Source organism: Procambarus clarkii, chromosome 94 (assembly GCF_040958095.1).
Source record: "Procambarus clarkii isolate CNS0578487 chromosome 94, FALCON_Pclarkii_2.0, whole genome shotgun sequence".
In the NCBI taxonomy this organism is placed as follows: domain Eukaryota; kingdom Metazoa; phylum Arthropoda; class Malacostraca; order Decapoda; family Cambaridae; genus Procambarus; species Procambarus clarkii.
This window is the reverse complement of record NC_091243.1, coordinates 4,220,965-4,238,291: the sequence shown is the minus strand read 5'-3', so window position 1 is coordinate 4,238,291 and position 17,327 is coordinate 4,220,965. Positions and strand designations below refer to the sequence as shown.

At 46.5% G+C, this 17,327-nt stretch overlaps 2 protein-coding genes across 2 annotated transcripts in view; both read left to right on the top strand.

The window, feature by feature from the left end:
- The window catches only part of LOC123747271 (innexin inx2), a 45,906-nt gene extending 39,241 nt beyond the window's left edge, over window positions 1–6,665 (top strand). Inside the window, exon 3 of the mRNA XM_045729329.2 lies at window positions 5,450–6,665. Coding sequence (XP_045585285.2) covers window positions 5,450–6,554 — 1,105 coding nt within the window. The 3' untranslated portion in view covers window positions 6,555–6,665. The remainder of the gene's footprint in view (window positions 1–5,449) is intronic.
- A 5,264-nt stretch (window positions 6,666–11,929) lies between these two features.
- LOC138360018 (neural cell adhesion molecule 2-like) overlaps window positions 11,930–17,327 on the top strand; it is an 84,939-nt gene continuing 79,541 nt past the window's right edge. The window contains exon 1 of the mRNA XM_069319918.1: window positions 11,930–12,065. The gene's annotated coding sequence lies outside the window, so the exon portion shown is untranslated. The remainder of the gene's footprint in view (window positions 12,066–17,327) is intronic.

Below are 17,327 nucleotides of genomic sequence, written 5' to 3'. Positions count from 1 at the left end.
AGACGATACTGGAGATCTGTGGAGGTGCGACTGCACCCTGCGTGACGGGAGATGTCTCCCGTGTCCTCTCCCTCTCTCATAACGAGCTTTTATACTCGTCTAATCCCCAATTTTCCGTTGAATGGACGGATTTGAATCTGGTAACAAGGAACTACCTTCCAACTCTAGAAACTACTGGAGGTGAGGTTTGCTTGACCATACTTCACCTCCCTGTGAATGTCTCGCAAGTCAGGTATAAATCCCAAGTCTCTACTCAAGTCACCTCAACAACTGTTACAATATCAGTGTTGTCAGGTTATCAACAAGCCAGCCACACCCTACATCTCTCTTCCTCAACTTGCCTCACACAACATGTCACAGAACTTGACCAACTCTATACATCTCTTTCTTCCCCCCCCAAAAAAATATAATTAATTTTTGTTAATTAAAACTCTAGGGGCTGTCGAAGCTTCATCAGGGCTACGTGGACTGTATCTGCGCTCTAACAGCTCTGCTACATTTATAGCCGGGCTACATCAGCTCTACTACGGCTTCCGCAGACCTAACAAGGCTACGGCAGCTCTATTTAGACTACATAGCTTTAATAGGGCTACAGCCCTAGCAAGGCTAACACAGCTCTAGCAGGGCTACTACAGATCTAGCCGGGAATATCGCAGATTCAGCGGTGCTGTTGAAGATCAAACAAGGCTGCTTCAACACAAGCAACGCTGCTGCAGGTTGCATCAAAGACACACCAAAGCTCTACGATTCCCAGGTGCAAAATCCGCACATATTGGTAGATTAGTGGAGTGTGTTTGAGATGGTCATACTAGAAGTGGTGATGTTGGGGTGTTTTAGTAGTGGTTGGTTGGTGTGTGTGTGTGTGTGTGTGTGTGTGTGTGTGTGTGTGTGTGTCTGTGTGTGGTGTGTGTGTGTGTGTGTGTGTGTGTGTGTGTGTGTGTGTGTGTGTGTGTGTGTGTGTGTGTGTGTGTGTCTGTGTGTGTGTGTGTGTCTGTGTGTGTGTGTGTGTCAGTGTGTCTGTGTGTGTGTGTGTGTGTGTGTGTGTGTCTGTGTGTGTGTGTGTGTGTGTGTGTCTGTGTGTGTGTGGTGTGTGTGTGTGTGTGTGTGTGTGTGTGTGTGTGTGTGTGTGTGTGTGTGTGTGTGTGTGTGTGTGTGTGTCTGTGTGTGTGTGTGTCTGTGTGTCTGTGTGTCTGTGTGTATTCACTATCTGTATTTACTATTTCTCTGCAGAATCTAGCTATTTATTAGCTATTGGACCTCGCCTTTCTATCCGTCTATTTTTCCTCTATTATGTCTACTACATATATTTCTCTCTAACACACGAACGCAGATACACCCTCAGAAAGCAGGCCGTAGCAGCTGTCTAACTCCCAGGTACAAATTTATTGCTAGATGAACAGATGCACCAAGGTGAAATAAAATCTGCCCATTTGTTTCTGCTTCTGCTGGGGATCGAACCCATAGAACTACGACCCCAGAGTGCTGTCCCCACACATACATGTGTGTGTACTCATCTAGTTGTGCTTGCATGGGTTGAGCTTTGGCTCTTTGGTCCCGCCTTTCAACCGTGTGTGTGTAGGGGGGGGGGGGGCTGGGGGTAGTGACCAGGCGAGGAGAATGGAAGCCCCAGCGACCTCTAACTCTGGTATTAGCGCTCGAAGCTTCCCCCGACCTTCGGTAAAGATCTTTTGAGCCCGTGCTGGAAACTGCTGGTTGAGGGTCAAGGCGCGCAGCCTCGATAGACTTCCCAATGTTGGTCTTACCTCTTACTGCCGTGCTAGTGTGGCTATACCAGCGTGCTAGTGTGGCTATACCAGCGTGCTAGTGTGGCTATACCAGCGTTCTAGTGTGGCTACACCAGCGTGCTAGTGTGGCTATACCAGCGTGCTAGTGTGGCTATACCAGCGTGCTAGTGTGGCTACACCAGCGTGCTAGTGTGGCTACACCAGCGTGCTAGTGTGGCTATACCAGCGTGCTAGTGTGGCTACACCAGCGTGCTAGTGTGGCTATACCAGCGTGCTAGTGTGGCTACACCAGCGTGCTAGTGTGGGTATACCAGCGTGCTAGTGTGGCTACACCAGCGTGCTAGTGTGGCTACACCAGCGTGCTAGTGTGGGTATACCAGCGTCCTAGTGTGGCTATACCAGCGTGCTAGTGTGGGTATACCAGCGTGCTAGTGTGGGTATACCAGCGTGCTAGTGTGGCTACACCAGCGTGCTAGTGTGGCTACACCAGGGTGCTAGTGTGGGTATACCAGCGTGCTAGTGTGGCTATACCAGCGTGCTAGTGTGGCTACACCAGCGTGCTAGTGTGGCTATACCAGCGTGCTAGTGTGGCTACACCAGCGTGCTAGTGTGGGTATACCAGCGTGCTAGTGTGGCTATACCAGCGTGCTAGTGTGGCTATACCAGCGTGCTAGTGTGGCTACACCAGCGTGCTAGTGTGGGTATACCAGCGTGACAATACGACCATAACAGCAGAATATTTTAGGATATTCTGCTGCCTCAGAGTTAAGATATAGATCATGATAAATTAGGAGTTATGTCATTAATTATACAACACTACAAATTCAAAGTTAATAGTCAAATTTGGCGAGGAAAGGTTAAATGTATAACAATACTTCACTCAAGTTACTCCCCCAACCAGGTCAAAGTTTTTGGCCGTCCTCTTACGAATAACGTCGCTTTTCACTCACACGCTCTACGACCAAAAATTGTCGTACTGGAAAATGGAAGCGGCGCGCAAAACTGACATACTGTTTCGTTTTCTGTTGTGGGTCCTCTGTTAGGTTAGGAGAACAGCACGTTCTCTTAAAGTTTCAAAACGGCATGAAAACTGTTAATTTAAACTGTCATCTCCTAACCTACCAGAGGACCCAAAAAAAACAATCTAGTTTTCTCTTGACATCTTCAAGAGAAAACTAGATTGTTTTCTTCAAGGAGTGCCGGACCAACCGGGCTGTGATGGGTATGTGGGCCTGCGGGCCGCTCCAAGCAACAGCCTGGTGGACCAAGCTCTCACAAGTCATGCCTGGCCTCGGGCCGAGCTTGGGGAGTAGAAGAACTCCCAGAACCCCATCAAGCAGGTATCAAGGCTAACGTATGTCACGCATACGAGCGAAAAACGAGGTTCTTTGTAGTAGAACAGACTGGTGTGAGACTGAGGGAGACAATGAAGCGATGTAATACCTTAAAGCAGTGTTCGGGACACTTGCTGGCTGAACTATCACCCCAGAAATCCATTCGTGTTAAATATGTATTATCCCAAACTTTCAATGAAACAAAAACTAGCTATTGCTAATTGTTCTTAAAACGGAGAATTCAGCTTTTCTCCAGGTCAAGAATTAATTAAAGCCTTAAAAAAGGCCCACGTGCTGCAGAAGGAACAGCACACACACACACACACACACACACACACACACACACACACACACACACACACACACACACACACACACACACACATTGATTAAAGGAATAAAGAACTGAAGCATATCATTCAAGATATTACCTCTTCAGGTTACGGAAAAATGGTGTCGTTTAATATTTAATAAAACAACATCGGCGCCGCGACTTTGTGACGTCATAGCAACTTGGATGCTGCCTTCAGAGCCCAGCGGACTTTTATACTTTGTTTTCAAGTTCATAAGGGTAGAAAATTCTTATTCACAAAGGTGGGTTGTTGCTAAAAATGGGGGGAGAAGGAAGGGGAGATGGAGAAAAGTGGAGAGGTGGAAGAGGTTAGAGAGGAAGGAGAAGGGATAAATTGGGAGAGGGGGAAAGAGAGAGCGGGAGATAGACCGAGGCACATCCAAACACTATATGTAGCGCGCGCGCGCGTGTGTGTGTACTCACCTATTTGTGCTTGCAGGATCGAGCATTGACTCTTGGATCCCGCCTTTCCAGCCATTGGTTGTTTACAGCAATGACTCCTGTCCCATTTCCCTATCATATCTAGTTTTAAAATTAGGAATAGAGTTTGCTTCCACAACCTGCTCCTTAAGTGATTCCATTTTTCCACTACTCTCACGCTAAAGGAATATTTCCTAACATCACTGACTCATCTGAGATTCCAGCTTCCACCCATGTCCCCTCGTTCTGTTACTATTTCGTGTGAACATTTCATCTATTTCCACTTTGTCAATTCCCCTGAGTATTTTATATGTCCATATCATGTCCCCCCCTCACTCTCCTTTTTTTCTAGTGTAGTAAGACTCAGTTCCTTCAGGCGCTCTTCATACCCCGTCCCTCGTAACTCTGGGACATGCCTCGTAGCAAACTATTGAGCCTTTTCCAGTTTCCTTATGTGTTTCTTCAGGTTGGGACTATGTGTGTGTGTGTGTGTGTGTTTGAGTGTTTGTGTGTGTGTGTGTGTGTGTGTGTGTGTAAGAATGTGTCCAAAGTCGGAGGCCAGACGCTTGTAGCCTTACTCAAATTTGCAGGGGAAAAGGCCTGGGGTACGTGATGAACTCAGGCTGGTCAGGGTAGGCCCAAGTTGAACAATTTAAGAATTATTCTTATATATTCACACCCCCCCCCCCCACCACCAATCCCATCCGATTCTCAGGGATTCAATTCTGGTCCAGAGTGAAACATGGATGTATATGACCGTAGACGTTTTCATCATCGAAAAATATTACTTTCCTATTTTTGTTTATTTCGGCAAGATCAGTGTTGAGTGTTTTATGATATAGAACGAATATTTTTCTTCCTTTCAGTGTCGAGCTAAAATGAGAGAGTGAGAGTCATCATGGCCCTGTGCCACATTGTGTGTGTGATTGGGGCCGATCCTGAACCACCCATGTTGGACAGTTATGGGTGGGTCAGGATCCAACATAAGAGAAAACACTATGGTAAATTGCGTGAGTTGACCAGACCACACACTAGAAGGAGAAGGGACGACGACGTTTCGGTCCGTTCTGGACCATTCTCAAGTCGATTGTCACAATCGACTTGAGAATGGTCCAGGACGGACCGAAACGTCATCGTCCCTTCATCTTCTAGTGTGTGGTTTGGTTAACATGCTTTAGCCACATTATTGTGACTCATCGCCTGCAATAGCGTGAGGCTAGCCCCAAACATTTGGCCTACACCATCAGACACACATACATTCTATTTTATAGATATATTAATAATATGAATAACAAAAATATAGCGATATTTTTTTTTATTCATTCTGAAGAAGGGAATGGAACTAGCAGAAGAAAGCGTCAAGCCATTACGACTATATAGCACTGGGAAGGGATCTGGGATGGGATCAGGGGAGGGAATGGTGCCCAATCACTTGGACTGTCGGGGATTGAACGCTGACCTGCATGAGTCGAGACCGTCACACTACCGTCCAGCCCGAGTGATTGACAGAGCCAGAAAGAGGTTGGGCTGATCAATCATTCTGAGGAATAATACAAATAGTTAATGTACTTTAATCTCCCTCTCGCTCTGCCCTACAGGTACTATCGGTCCGTTATCACCTGCGTATCCCACTTCAACGCAGAGACGCAGATCCGCCTCGACTACATGAACATCTGCCTCTCCTACCCCTACGTCGACGACAACGGCACCCGACGCTACCTCCTCTACTACCGCTGGGTATCCTGGTCCTTTCTCCTTCTGGCTGCCGTTTATTATATCCCACGCAAGGCCTCCAAGATACTGGACAACACGAGGTGCAAAAAGCTCATAGAGGACTTGGCCAGCCAGGCCCCACGCTACGACCTGACGGAGCGGGAGCTGGTGGAGAGGGCTGCCAGGTACATATTCTACAACCTCAGGACTCATGACGGTCTCTACTGGAAGTATCTTTCGGTCAACGTCTTGGCGTTAATGGTGGATATTTTCTCAATATTTTTTATCGACTTTATCCTCCAAGGGCGATTTATCAAGTACGGTTTCATGTCTTATCCGTTCGAGAGAGATCCGTGGAAGTTCACGGACTACATGTCGCAGACATTCCCGCCCTTCGCGTCCTGCGAGCTCACTCCGACCAATAAACTTGTAAATAAGCGCAATGAGAAGTTTGGTTGCCACCTCACCATCATGGAGCTCTACGAAAAGGTGTTCCTGGGGCTGTGGTTGTGGTTGATCGTTCTGACCTTCGTCACCTGCTGCTACATTGTCTACCTTGTTCTAATGTGGGTTCCCTGCGTGCAGGTGTATATCCTGCGCACCGCTAAGCCCGCGCACGCTAACGATAGAGTGCGCCAGCTTGTGCAAAGCGTCGCACGCAACTGCAAGATCGGCGATATTTACCTCTTATACCGCCTTCGGCAGCACCTAAGCCACGCAAGATTCTACGAGCTCATGACCAGACTCTCGGAACCCAACCTGCTGGAGATGATGACGTCTCCGCAGGCCGGGGGGCCGTCAGACACGAGGGGAAAGCTGACGCCAATCAGCCAGGCTGACAGCATGAGAGGCAGGCGGCCCCAAGACCCAGGCATGAACCCGAAATACCTCCACCAGCTGCTAGACAACTCGGACATGATGACCAGACACCCACATCACCCTTACCAGCGCCACCCGCGCTTGAAAAACACCAACATCTTCATCGAATAGTGTTCAAAGACGGTGGTCACATGCCTCTCTGGTGTTCCACTTGCATGTGGTGTGTCGTAACACATTAGTTGTATTTTGTATAACGAGTTTTATTAAAAAAAATTATGATAATTGCTCTGAATTTTGGTAATATATTTCCCCCAGTGTTTCATTGGTAAAATGTTTATTTGTACATTATTATATAAATGTTTTTAAATAATCCAAAACATAAAAGATATTTTTATATATACACACATTTATATATATATATATATATATATATATATATATATATATATATATATATGTGTGTGTGTGTGTGTGTGTGTGTGTGTGTGTGTGTGTGTGTGTGTGTGTGTATGAAAATAGAAATCTGAACTATTGAGTTTGACAAACCGAAAAACTATTTTTTACTTGTGTTGCTTTGACAAACTAAACTAACCTAGCCTTCCTAGGCCTAATACACGATATCTGAGGCCTAATATAGTACATGTGTGCTATACTAGGCCTAGGAATATTTAATTTTGTTTTTTAGCTTCATTTATTTTAAAAGAATTCTTTAATAGTCAGTATACTACTATGTAAAAACTAATTACGTACGAATTCGTGATTATTGACGATCGTCACAATACCTACTATGTAAACAGGAGGATGGGATGATGTAGAGAGAGGCAGAGAGAGACAGAGACTGAGAGACAGAGAGAGAGAGAGAGACAAGGACACAGAGAGAATATCTGTATCTGTTCAAGGATGATGATTCTGTTAGAAGTGAGATAGGAGAGGGTCGGTTTCCCAAGATATGCTAACCTGAGATGGGGGACTCAGCTTCAGCCCATCATTTATGAGGTCTTTGAAAGTGAAATGCACAGCGTAGAGTCCGTAGACTTTATTTTGAGTATAAGTAATAGGGAATTAATCAATTTATTTTCAAAACGTATGTTCAGATGAGAGGATGGCATTCTGGGTGTAACTTCTTTGGTTACATTGATGGGGGAAGGGCATGGAAAGAAGAGAAGGAGGTGCAGGGAGAAGAGAGAAGGTATGTGACAAGGAAGAAAGGTGGTGGGAAAGGTTTGAAGAGGGGGTGAAACGGAGGAGGGCGTGTGTGTTGGTGGGGATGGAAGAGATGGGGAATGTGTGATCGGAGGTTTCAGGGGGTGTATGTTGGAGAACATGTGGAAGGTTTGGAGGGATATATGGAGTGTGTGGGGTGTGTGTGTGTGTGGGGGGGTGTGTGTGTGTGTGGGGTGTGTGTGTGTGGGGTGTGTGTGTGTGGTGTGTGTGTGTGGTGTGTGTGTGGGGGGGTGTGTGTGTGTGGGGGGGATGTGTGGGGGGGGGGGTGTGTGGGGGGATGTGTGGGGGGGTGTGTGTGTGGGGGGGGATGTGTGGGGGTGTGTGTGTGGGGGAGATGTGTGGGGGGGTGTGGGGGGGATGTGTGGGGGGATGTGTGGGGGGGATGTGTGTGTGTGTGGGCTGGGAAATGTAGATTTTATGATGTTGTTTACAGTGATGAAGATTGTTACAGTAACAGGGGGAGATAGAGATGGTGTGTTTATAGAGGTTTGTGTGTGTGTTTGTTGTATGTGTGCGTGTGTGGGCTGTGTGAGTATTCACCTAGTTGTACTCACCTCGTTGTGATTGGGGGGGTTTAGCTCTGTCTCTTTGGTCCCGCCCTTCAACTGTCAATTAACTGGTGTACAGATTCCTGAGCCTACTGGGCTCTATCATATCTACACTTGAAACTGTGTATGGAGTCAGCCTCCACCACATTACTGCTTAATGCATTCCAATTGTTAAGTACTCTGACATTTAAAAAGTTCTTCCTAACGTCTCTTTGGCTCATTTGGGTACTCAGTTTCCACCTGTGTCCCCTTGTTCGCGTACCCCCGTGTAAAACAATTTATCCTTATCAACCTTGTCGATTCATCTTAGAATTTTATAGGCAGTGATCATGTCTCCCCTTACTCTTCTGCCTTCCAGTGTAGTGAGGTACATTTCTCGAATCCTTTCCTCGTATCTCATGCCTCTTCGATCTGGGACTTATCTAGTGGCATACCTCTGAACTTTTTTCATCTTCGTCTTGTGCTTGACTAGGTACGGGCTCCATGCTGGGGCCGCATACTCCAGGATTGGCCTTACATATGTAGTATACAAGGTTCTGAAGGATTCCTTACACAGGTTTATGAAAGCGTTCTGATGTTAGCCAGCCTCGCTAAGGCCGCTAATTTTATTCTTTTGATGTGGGGTTCAGGAGACAGGTTTGGCGTAATATCAACTACCAGATCTTTCTCTCTGTCCGTTTAGTGAAGGACTTCATCTCCCATTCGGTATCCAGTGACTGGCCTCCCATTTCCTCCTCCTAGTTTCATTACCATACATTTACTTGGGTTGAACTTTAGTAGCCATTTGTGGGACAATTCCTTCAGTTTGTCCAGGTCAACTTGTAGCCTCCTACTATCTTCCTCTGTCTTGATCCTCCTCAATGTGTATGTATTCACCTAGTTGTGCTTGCTGGGGTTGAGCTCTGCTCTTTCGGCCCGCCTCTCAACTGTCAATCAACTGTTACTAACTACTAATTTTTTTCCAACACACACACACCCAGGAAGCAGCCTGTGACAGCTGACTAACTCCCAGGTACCTATTTACTGCTAATTAACAGGGGCATCAGGGTGAAAAAGAAGTGTGCCCATCGTTCCTCGCTGGCGCCGGGAATCGAACCCGGGCCACATGATCACGTGTCCAGTGTGCTATCCACCCAGCCACCGGCGCCCTATGTGTGTGTGTGTGTGTGTGAGTGTGGAGTGTGTGTGTGTGTGTGTGTGTGTGTGTGTGTGTGTGTGTGTGTGTGTGTGTGTGTGTGTGTGTGTGTGTGTGTGTGTTTTTAAGGGAAGACGGGGAGGGTATGTGGGGAAAACATGACACCAGGTCGACCAGGTCCACGCCGGATACCCCGTTAAAAATGCGACGTATGGAGTGAGAAGATTAGTTAGACACACACAGTCAGCGAGACAAACAGATGAGGGATGATCTATCTCACTCTGGAAACACAGCTCATGTAACGGGGATCTAATTTCAATATGCTTTAAACTGCTTCTCATCAAGCCCCATTTTTGTGGCAGTAACCCTAATAACAATAAGGATCCGGCCGGAGTATCTCTGTCCTACCTGCTGTTTCTTTCATTATACCCCGCACACCTAGTAGTAGGCATCCATCAGTCTCGGGAGACTATGGAGATGCGCTGTGGTTGTCGGTCTGGAGTGGCCTCTCCAGGGCACAAAGCCAGGGATGGTAGATACAGGGGAGAAGCTGTCACCCATGCAGCAGGTCCCTCCCTCTCCACGGCGCCGAAAGTCTCCAAATGGAACGGCTAATGCTAATACGATTGGTTCCAGCGCCGTCGCATGAACCCGTACACCTACTATACCATTATACACATCAATCACTCTGGTATACTCTTATAAATACGCTGATATACCTAACAAAGATAGAGAGGTTATTGACAAAATGTGCCGATATATAGAGCAAAGGCTTTTAAATAGAAGAGTGACTCCCAGGTGAGATCAATCTTTAATTAATTGCTTTGTTAAATGTGCAGGTGTGAAAGTCAAGCCAGACATCAGGCCACCAAAAGAGTGCGTGAATGGACACCTGAGACCCATCTGAACGTCTCCCTCTTCCATAAGGAAAGGAAATTGTCGGGAAAGCGCCAAGCCATAACTACTAAATAGCACTGGGAAGGGATCAGGATAAGGATTTGGGATGGGACGGGGAGGGAAGGAATGGTGTCCAACCACTTGGACGGTCCGGGATTGAACACCGACCTGCATGAAGCGAGACCGTCGCTCTACCGTCCAGCCCAAGTGGTTGGACAGTTAACATATTAATATCAACACTTCGCAGACCACATAATTCTTAACCACAACTGAGACACGAGATTTTGCGAACAACTCACAGTCTTGAAGGAAACTACGGCACTGAATATATATTGTTACATAACTGTTTTATAACAAGGACTGGTTGGTAGAGTGACGCTCTCTCGTCTCTGCAAGGTCGTCGTTTGAATCCCGATGATGCAAACAGTTGGGCACCGTTTCTTCAGCCCGGCCTCATATCTCAGTTCCTTATCCTCACGTGCCTTCCAAGAGCTGTCCTCGCTCAGTTTTAGTATCATCTCATAACTGCTCCACCTCGCCAGTTCCCAAATAACACAGTTATTAAGCTGGCGTTGTTCAAAGATGCAAAATATCAATGCTTAGTACACCTTCAGTCAACTTTTACAGAGCAAAGCTGGATGCAGCCTGCCAGGATAATTTGTCGAGCGGTATATGATTTTGAAACCAGTAATTCATGTCTAGCAGGAGAGGCGTTATCGAGTCTAGACCGGAGAAACGTCATTTTGGATCACGTCTAGACCGGAGAAACGTCATCTTGGATTAAATCTTCGCTGAAGAGACGTCATCTTGGATTAAGTCCTTGCAAGAGAGAGTTGTAATTTTCGATTTAATTCGTTGCAAGAGAGGTCATCTCAGATCAAGTCTCTTCTCTACTTGGCGTTTCTCTACGTGATTCTATCAGTTGTTGCTTAAATAATCGTTCATGAGAGAGAAATATGTTAATCGTATGTGGAGAGCGCTACGTTTTACGTGAATAAGAGAAGGGCTAACGTTAAACGTAGATAATAGAAGGGATAACGATTAACGCAAGAGAAGGGATAAAGCTTAATGTAGGTGAGCGAAGGGGACAACGTTAAATATGGAAGAGAGAGAGAAGCTCTAAACGTTCTTCTTGCCTTCTAGGGGAAGGCAAGCAGGAGATTTCGTTTAACATTACTAAGAAAACGATGGGGATTACTTTCAACACGTGCGAGTGAGATATGTTGAGAGGATTACTTTAAATGTGTGAGAGATAGGGAGAGAGGATTACTCTAAACCTGTGTGGGAGATTAAGGGGGGATTACTTAAAACATGTGTGAGAGGGGGAGAGGAGAGGGGGGGGGATTATGCTAAATATGAAGAAGTAAAAATGCAGATTAAACATCAGAGTTAATTACCTTAAACTTGAAATGTGGGAATGTGATCCTTTCCTTCCTAAATCCTGGAAGGAAAAGCCGATTTTTTTCTATTTTATCCGTGATGTAGTGGTAGCGTGTGTGCATCGTACATCTTGACCCCCAGTTCGAGTCCCACACATTATTCTTCAAAACTACATTTGTCCTTCCCGCCAACGTAAACTTGAGTTCGACAGCATTCACTATTATTGAAAATCGAATATCGCAACAAATTCATTTTTTAACCCCCGTTTTCCAACAGCTCCCAGTGACTATTAGTGAGGTTGTCGCTGACGAATACATTCGTCGGGTCCCGCGAAGTGAGCCTCGGTCGTCAGTTATCCCCGAGGCCTGGTCGGGTGCAGACACGCGCGTCTCTCGCTCCTAGCAGGCGGGCAGTGGTCGTCGCTACCGCTGCTCCTCTCCTCCCATGTGTTTGAGCATCCTTTAGACTGCTGTGTATTACAACACAGTCCAGTGCAATGTACTTATCGTGTCGAGTCGTGGCATGATACATAGTTTATTCAAGTCTATCATGTTCAGTATTGTAGAAACAAAAAATATTTACCCAGTGAAGAAGTGAGGTGCTTTAGTGACTATATTCTGCATTGAGTAGTTTAATAAATGTATAACTACATCGATCATCAAATGAACGAATTGTTATTAGATAAAAAAGGCGAGGAAATGACCAGTGAGGTGATGTAATTAGGAAGAAAAGTTACAATGTTACGCAGTAAAATAATAACGAAATGATAAAATTGACGATAAATGAGTTTGTGCAGCGGGTGTTTGGCAGAAGAGATCCCTTGCGTCACTAAAGACAAAAATCTTTTGCGTCAGCATTGACACAACCAGCTTGGTCTCCATTGAAACGCCCCTCGCCCCCCTCCCCTTTGCGTCAAACTGACACAGCTAGCTTGCGTCACCACTGACACAGCTAGCTTGCGTCCCCACTGACACAGCTAGCTTGCGTCACCACTGACACAGCTAGCTTGCGTCACCACTGACACAGCTAGCTTGCGTCACCACTGACACAGCTAGCTTGCGTCACCACTGACACAGCTAGCTTGCGTCACCACTGACACAGCTAGCTTGCGTCACCACTGACACAGCTAGCTTGCGTCACCACTGACACAGCTAGCTTGCGTCAAGAGTGACACGACTAATTTGCATCACCACTGATGTGTTTGTGAGTTTCAACCAGAATATTGCTCATTCTGCTTCATCTCAACTTATTTATTTCATCAAAGCTTGCATGAACACGACTACGTCATCACAGCTTACTGTATCACGAACCAATATACATTTTTTTAATTTGACCTATTAGGAGGCACCTTCGTAATTATTAATTTGCAGTCCCTTTCCCCCCATAATTAATGGAGATACTTTTGAACTAAAGTTAATGGAAGCAAATATTTGGAGGGACTTGGCAGCCAGAATTAACTTTTGTTTTAATGATTAAGATGATTATTGTAACATATGTTTGGCTATCATTCACTGGTTATTCATCACTGTGCTTGGTTATTCATCACTGTGCTTGGTAATCCATCACTGTGCTTGGCAGTTCATCACTGTGCTTGGCAATTCATCACTGTGCTTGGCTATTCATCACTGTGCTTGGTAATCCATCACTGTGCTTGGCAGTTCATCACTGTGCTTGGCAGTTCATTAGTGTTTGGTTATTCATCACTGTGGTTGGCTAGTCATCACTATGGCTATTAATCACTGTGGCTATTAATCACTGTGGCTATTAATCACTATGGCTATTCATCACTATGCTTGTCTATTCTATATCATCGAGTCAATCAGTAGTGAAACGTTGTGAATACCTTGCTTGTGGTAGCTCTGAGGATCAACGTCTCCGCGGCCCGGTCTCTAACCAGGCCTCCTGGTTGGTGGTCCGATCAACCAGGCTGTTAGACGCAGCTGCTCGCAGTCTAACGTGAGAATCACAGCGCGGATGATAACGTATCCTTTCGAGGCGTTTATCAAGTTCTCTCTTGAACACCGTGAGAGGTGGGCCAATTATGCCCCCTTTGTGCGTTAGCAGTAACGTGTTGGCCAGTCACGTTGGCCAGTCTCGTTGACCAGTCACGTTGGCCAGTCACGTTGGCCAGTCCCGTTGGCCAGTCCCGTTGGCCAGTCTCGTTGGCCAGTCTTTGGCCAGTCACTTTGGCCAGTCACGTTGGCCAGTCACGTTGGCCAGTCTCGTTGGCCAGTCACGTTGGCTAGTCACGTTGGCCAGTCACGTTGGCCAGTCACGTTGGCCAGTCAACACGTCCTTGATGTTGATGGCATTGTCTCTTAGCGTACCTGTTGCACTTTCTGCCAGGTCTACTGTTGACCAGACCACACACTAGAAGGTGAAGGGACGACGACAGGTGTACAGGTGTTTCGTGGTTGTGACTTGCGAAGACACAATCGACTTGAGAATGGTCCAGGACGGACCGAAACGTCGTCGTCCCTTCACCTTCTAGTGTGTGGTCTGGTCAGCATTCTTCAGCCACGGTATTGTGACTCATCGCCTGCACTATATCTACTGGTCCCACATGGTGTTATTTCCCTGTGCAGATTTGGAACCGGTGCGTTCTGGGCGTTCTTCTGTTCCCCCTAATCCCGGCCTGGAGGACAGGCTTGACCTGTGATACCTTGGCCTAGGAGGCTGTTGTTGGGAGCGGCCCGCAGGGCCAACACATTCACTTCTAGTCCAGCACTGCCTGCCCGAACCTGTCGACTAACTTGTCTTCAACAGGTCCATTTTAATTCCGACAATATATCTCATGTTTGGTGGCAGGGAGGGAGGGAATTATCAGGGGGGAAGCGCCAGGCCATTACGGCTATATAGCACTTGGAAGGGGTCAGGATAAGGATTTGGGATGAGACGGGGGAGGGAAGGAATGGTCCCCAACCATTCCCAAAAGCTTCCCAATAGGTCCCAATAGCTATGGGAAACCTGACCTTCGTCACATGCTGTCTGGGTGTAGCGATAGCACCGCTACTCTCCCATGGTGGACACGGGTGTTAGACTGTCCATGTGGAGTAACGCATAACGGGAAACGGGAAAATCAACGTCGGTTGATTGTCAAAAACATTTGTGAATAACTACGAGCACGATTGTACTATACAATCATTCCACCGATTGTATATTTGAGCGTCCCGGACCTGATCCAAGGCTCACCTCTTCTGGTATGATTGTAGAGTCCTATATGACCACCATTTGGAGTACTTCACGACTACTGTATGGGATACTTACATGAACACAGTATGGAGTACTACACGACTACTGTATGGAGTACTACACGACTACTGTATGGAGTACTACACGACTACTGTATGGAGTACTACACGACTACTGTATGGAGTACTACACGACTACTGTATGGAGTACTACACGACTACTGTATGGAGTACTACACGACTACTGTATGGAGTACTACACGACTACTGTATGGAGAACTTCACGACTACTGTATGGAGTACTACACGACTACTGTATGGAGTACTACACGACTACTGTATGGAGTACTACACGACTACTGTATGGATAATGATACTCTCACAAACCTCCCCCCCATTCCCCCCGTCCCATCCCAAATCCTTATCCTGATCCTTCCAAGTGCTATATAGTCGTAATGGCTTGGCGCTTCCTCCTGATAACTTCTTTCTTCTCAGGAACTATTGTTTAGTGACCACCTTAAGTACAGGAGACATAGAGGCTAAACTCTCCACCCGGGGCCCGCCACCCACCACCCGGGACCCACCACCCGGGACCCACCACCCGGGGCCCACCACCCACCACCCGGGGCCCACCACCCACCAGCTGGGGCCCGCCACCCACCAGCCTGGGCCTGCCACCCACCAGCCTGGGCCCGCCACCCACCAGCCGGGGCCCTCCACCCACCAGCCGGGGCCCACCACCCACCAGCCGGGGCCCGCCACCCACCAGCCTGGGCCCGCCACCCACCAGCCGGGGCCCGCCACCCACCAGCCGGGGCCCTCCACCCACCAGCCTGGCCTCGCCATCCACCTGCCGGGGCCCACCACCCACCAGCCGGGGCCCACCACCAACGTCTTGCCCATATTATAAAATCTTGGTGGAATCAGCCTCGTGTCTGTCGAACTGTTACTTCAGTGGGCTTAAGGCCCACGAATATCCCACCTAAAAAAAACAAAAGTTTGGTCGTGTTCAGGAGCTTCCAGATAAACAAGGAACTATTTAAACCACACTCAGCTGTATTGTAATGTATCTGACCCATTACACTATATATGCATTTGACGGTATTTTCCAACCAATATTATTCACTATCACACAACATTAAGTGGAGGGAGGGGGGGGGGGTAAGAATAGCGGTTATTACGTCATAACTCACTTTTAGAGGCAGCTTAAAGTATGCTTTACAGCATAAAATTGCATGGTAACGGAGATGCAATAACATCAAGCCCCTTTCACCACACTTATGTTGCAGAGGTTCCAGTAGGTGAAGCTGGCGTGACGACTCTGCTCTCACAGATTACAGCTCTAAGAATGCTCTATATAATACGTAACTTATTTTCACACACGTCTGTTTACCAACAATAGATAATTTACAAGAAATTAAGGATAGTGATGGTGACAGTGTTAAGGAGGAGTGAAGGCCATTAGACTTGTCTCCTTCCAATTACTGTTATCTGAGATAAAAACTACATCTTGAATCGGCAGAAGAAACAGACTTTTGGAGGGATTCCAGGGAAAGTCCAAATCATGAAATACATGTCTACCCTCCTCCAAAGCTGGTATCTAAACTAAGAGATGAATGACATCACTACGAACTAAAGGAAATCAATCTTACATTAATACAGAATATCTTTCTCTCTCTCTCTCTCTCTCTCTCTCTCTCTCTCTCTCTCTCTCTCTCTCTCTCTCTCTCTTTCTCTCTCTGTTCATCTGTGTCTCCACAGCCACACAACTAGTCTACTCGAAGCCTGTGAGTGGGAATATAAAAAGTTATTCAAGAACAATCCACAATGAAACGAAACTAGTGACATTAAAAAAATAAAAAAAATATATTAAAAGATGCAGCACCCAACCGTTCACGGCGGCTCCTCCCAACCCCATCTTACCAGCGGCTCGTGGTAAATATTAGAATTTCTTCCAGAAACGTCCACCTAAGGTTTCCCCAACGTCAAGAAAACGGTTAATGTAAAGTGTCCTCTCCTAACCAGAGGTCCCAAAACAGAAAACGGGACAGAATGTCACTTTCGCCAGCCGCTTCCATTTTCTAGTAGGACAATTGTTGGCCTTGTGTAACGCATACGAGCGGAAAGCGACGTTCTTGGAAGTGCGGATAATCTCATGGAACTGAACCTCACAAACGGAAAACGTAAAAAGTAGAAATATGGGACAAGATTCGTACATGCAGGAACAGGTATACAGGTGTTTTCTCGGTGTCGGAAAATCCGACACCATTTAATAATCATACAGATAATAGCTGTATTACCAACAAGTTACCCATAGAAAACGTAACTTGTAGTGGAATTACCGTCTAAAGAAAACGGGATATCATCACCACATACTATTATAATTCACCAGCTATTCTGCTGGGAATTATTCTTAAATACATTAGTCTTTGGACTTTACCATCATAAAACATCTTATATAAATTAACTTAATTATCAATATTAAAGTAGAGTAAATGTGACCCTTCTATCACTTTCTGAAATCTGGACAAAGTAGGCCAGGCGTCAGAGAGGAAGGAGGCAGCCATTG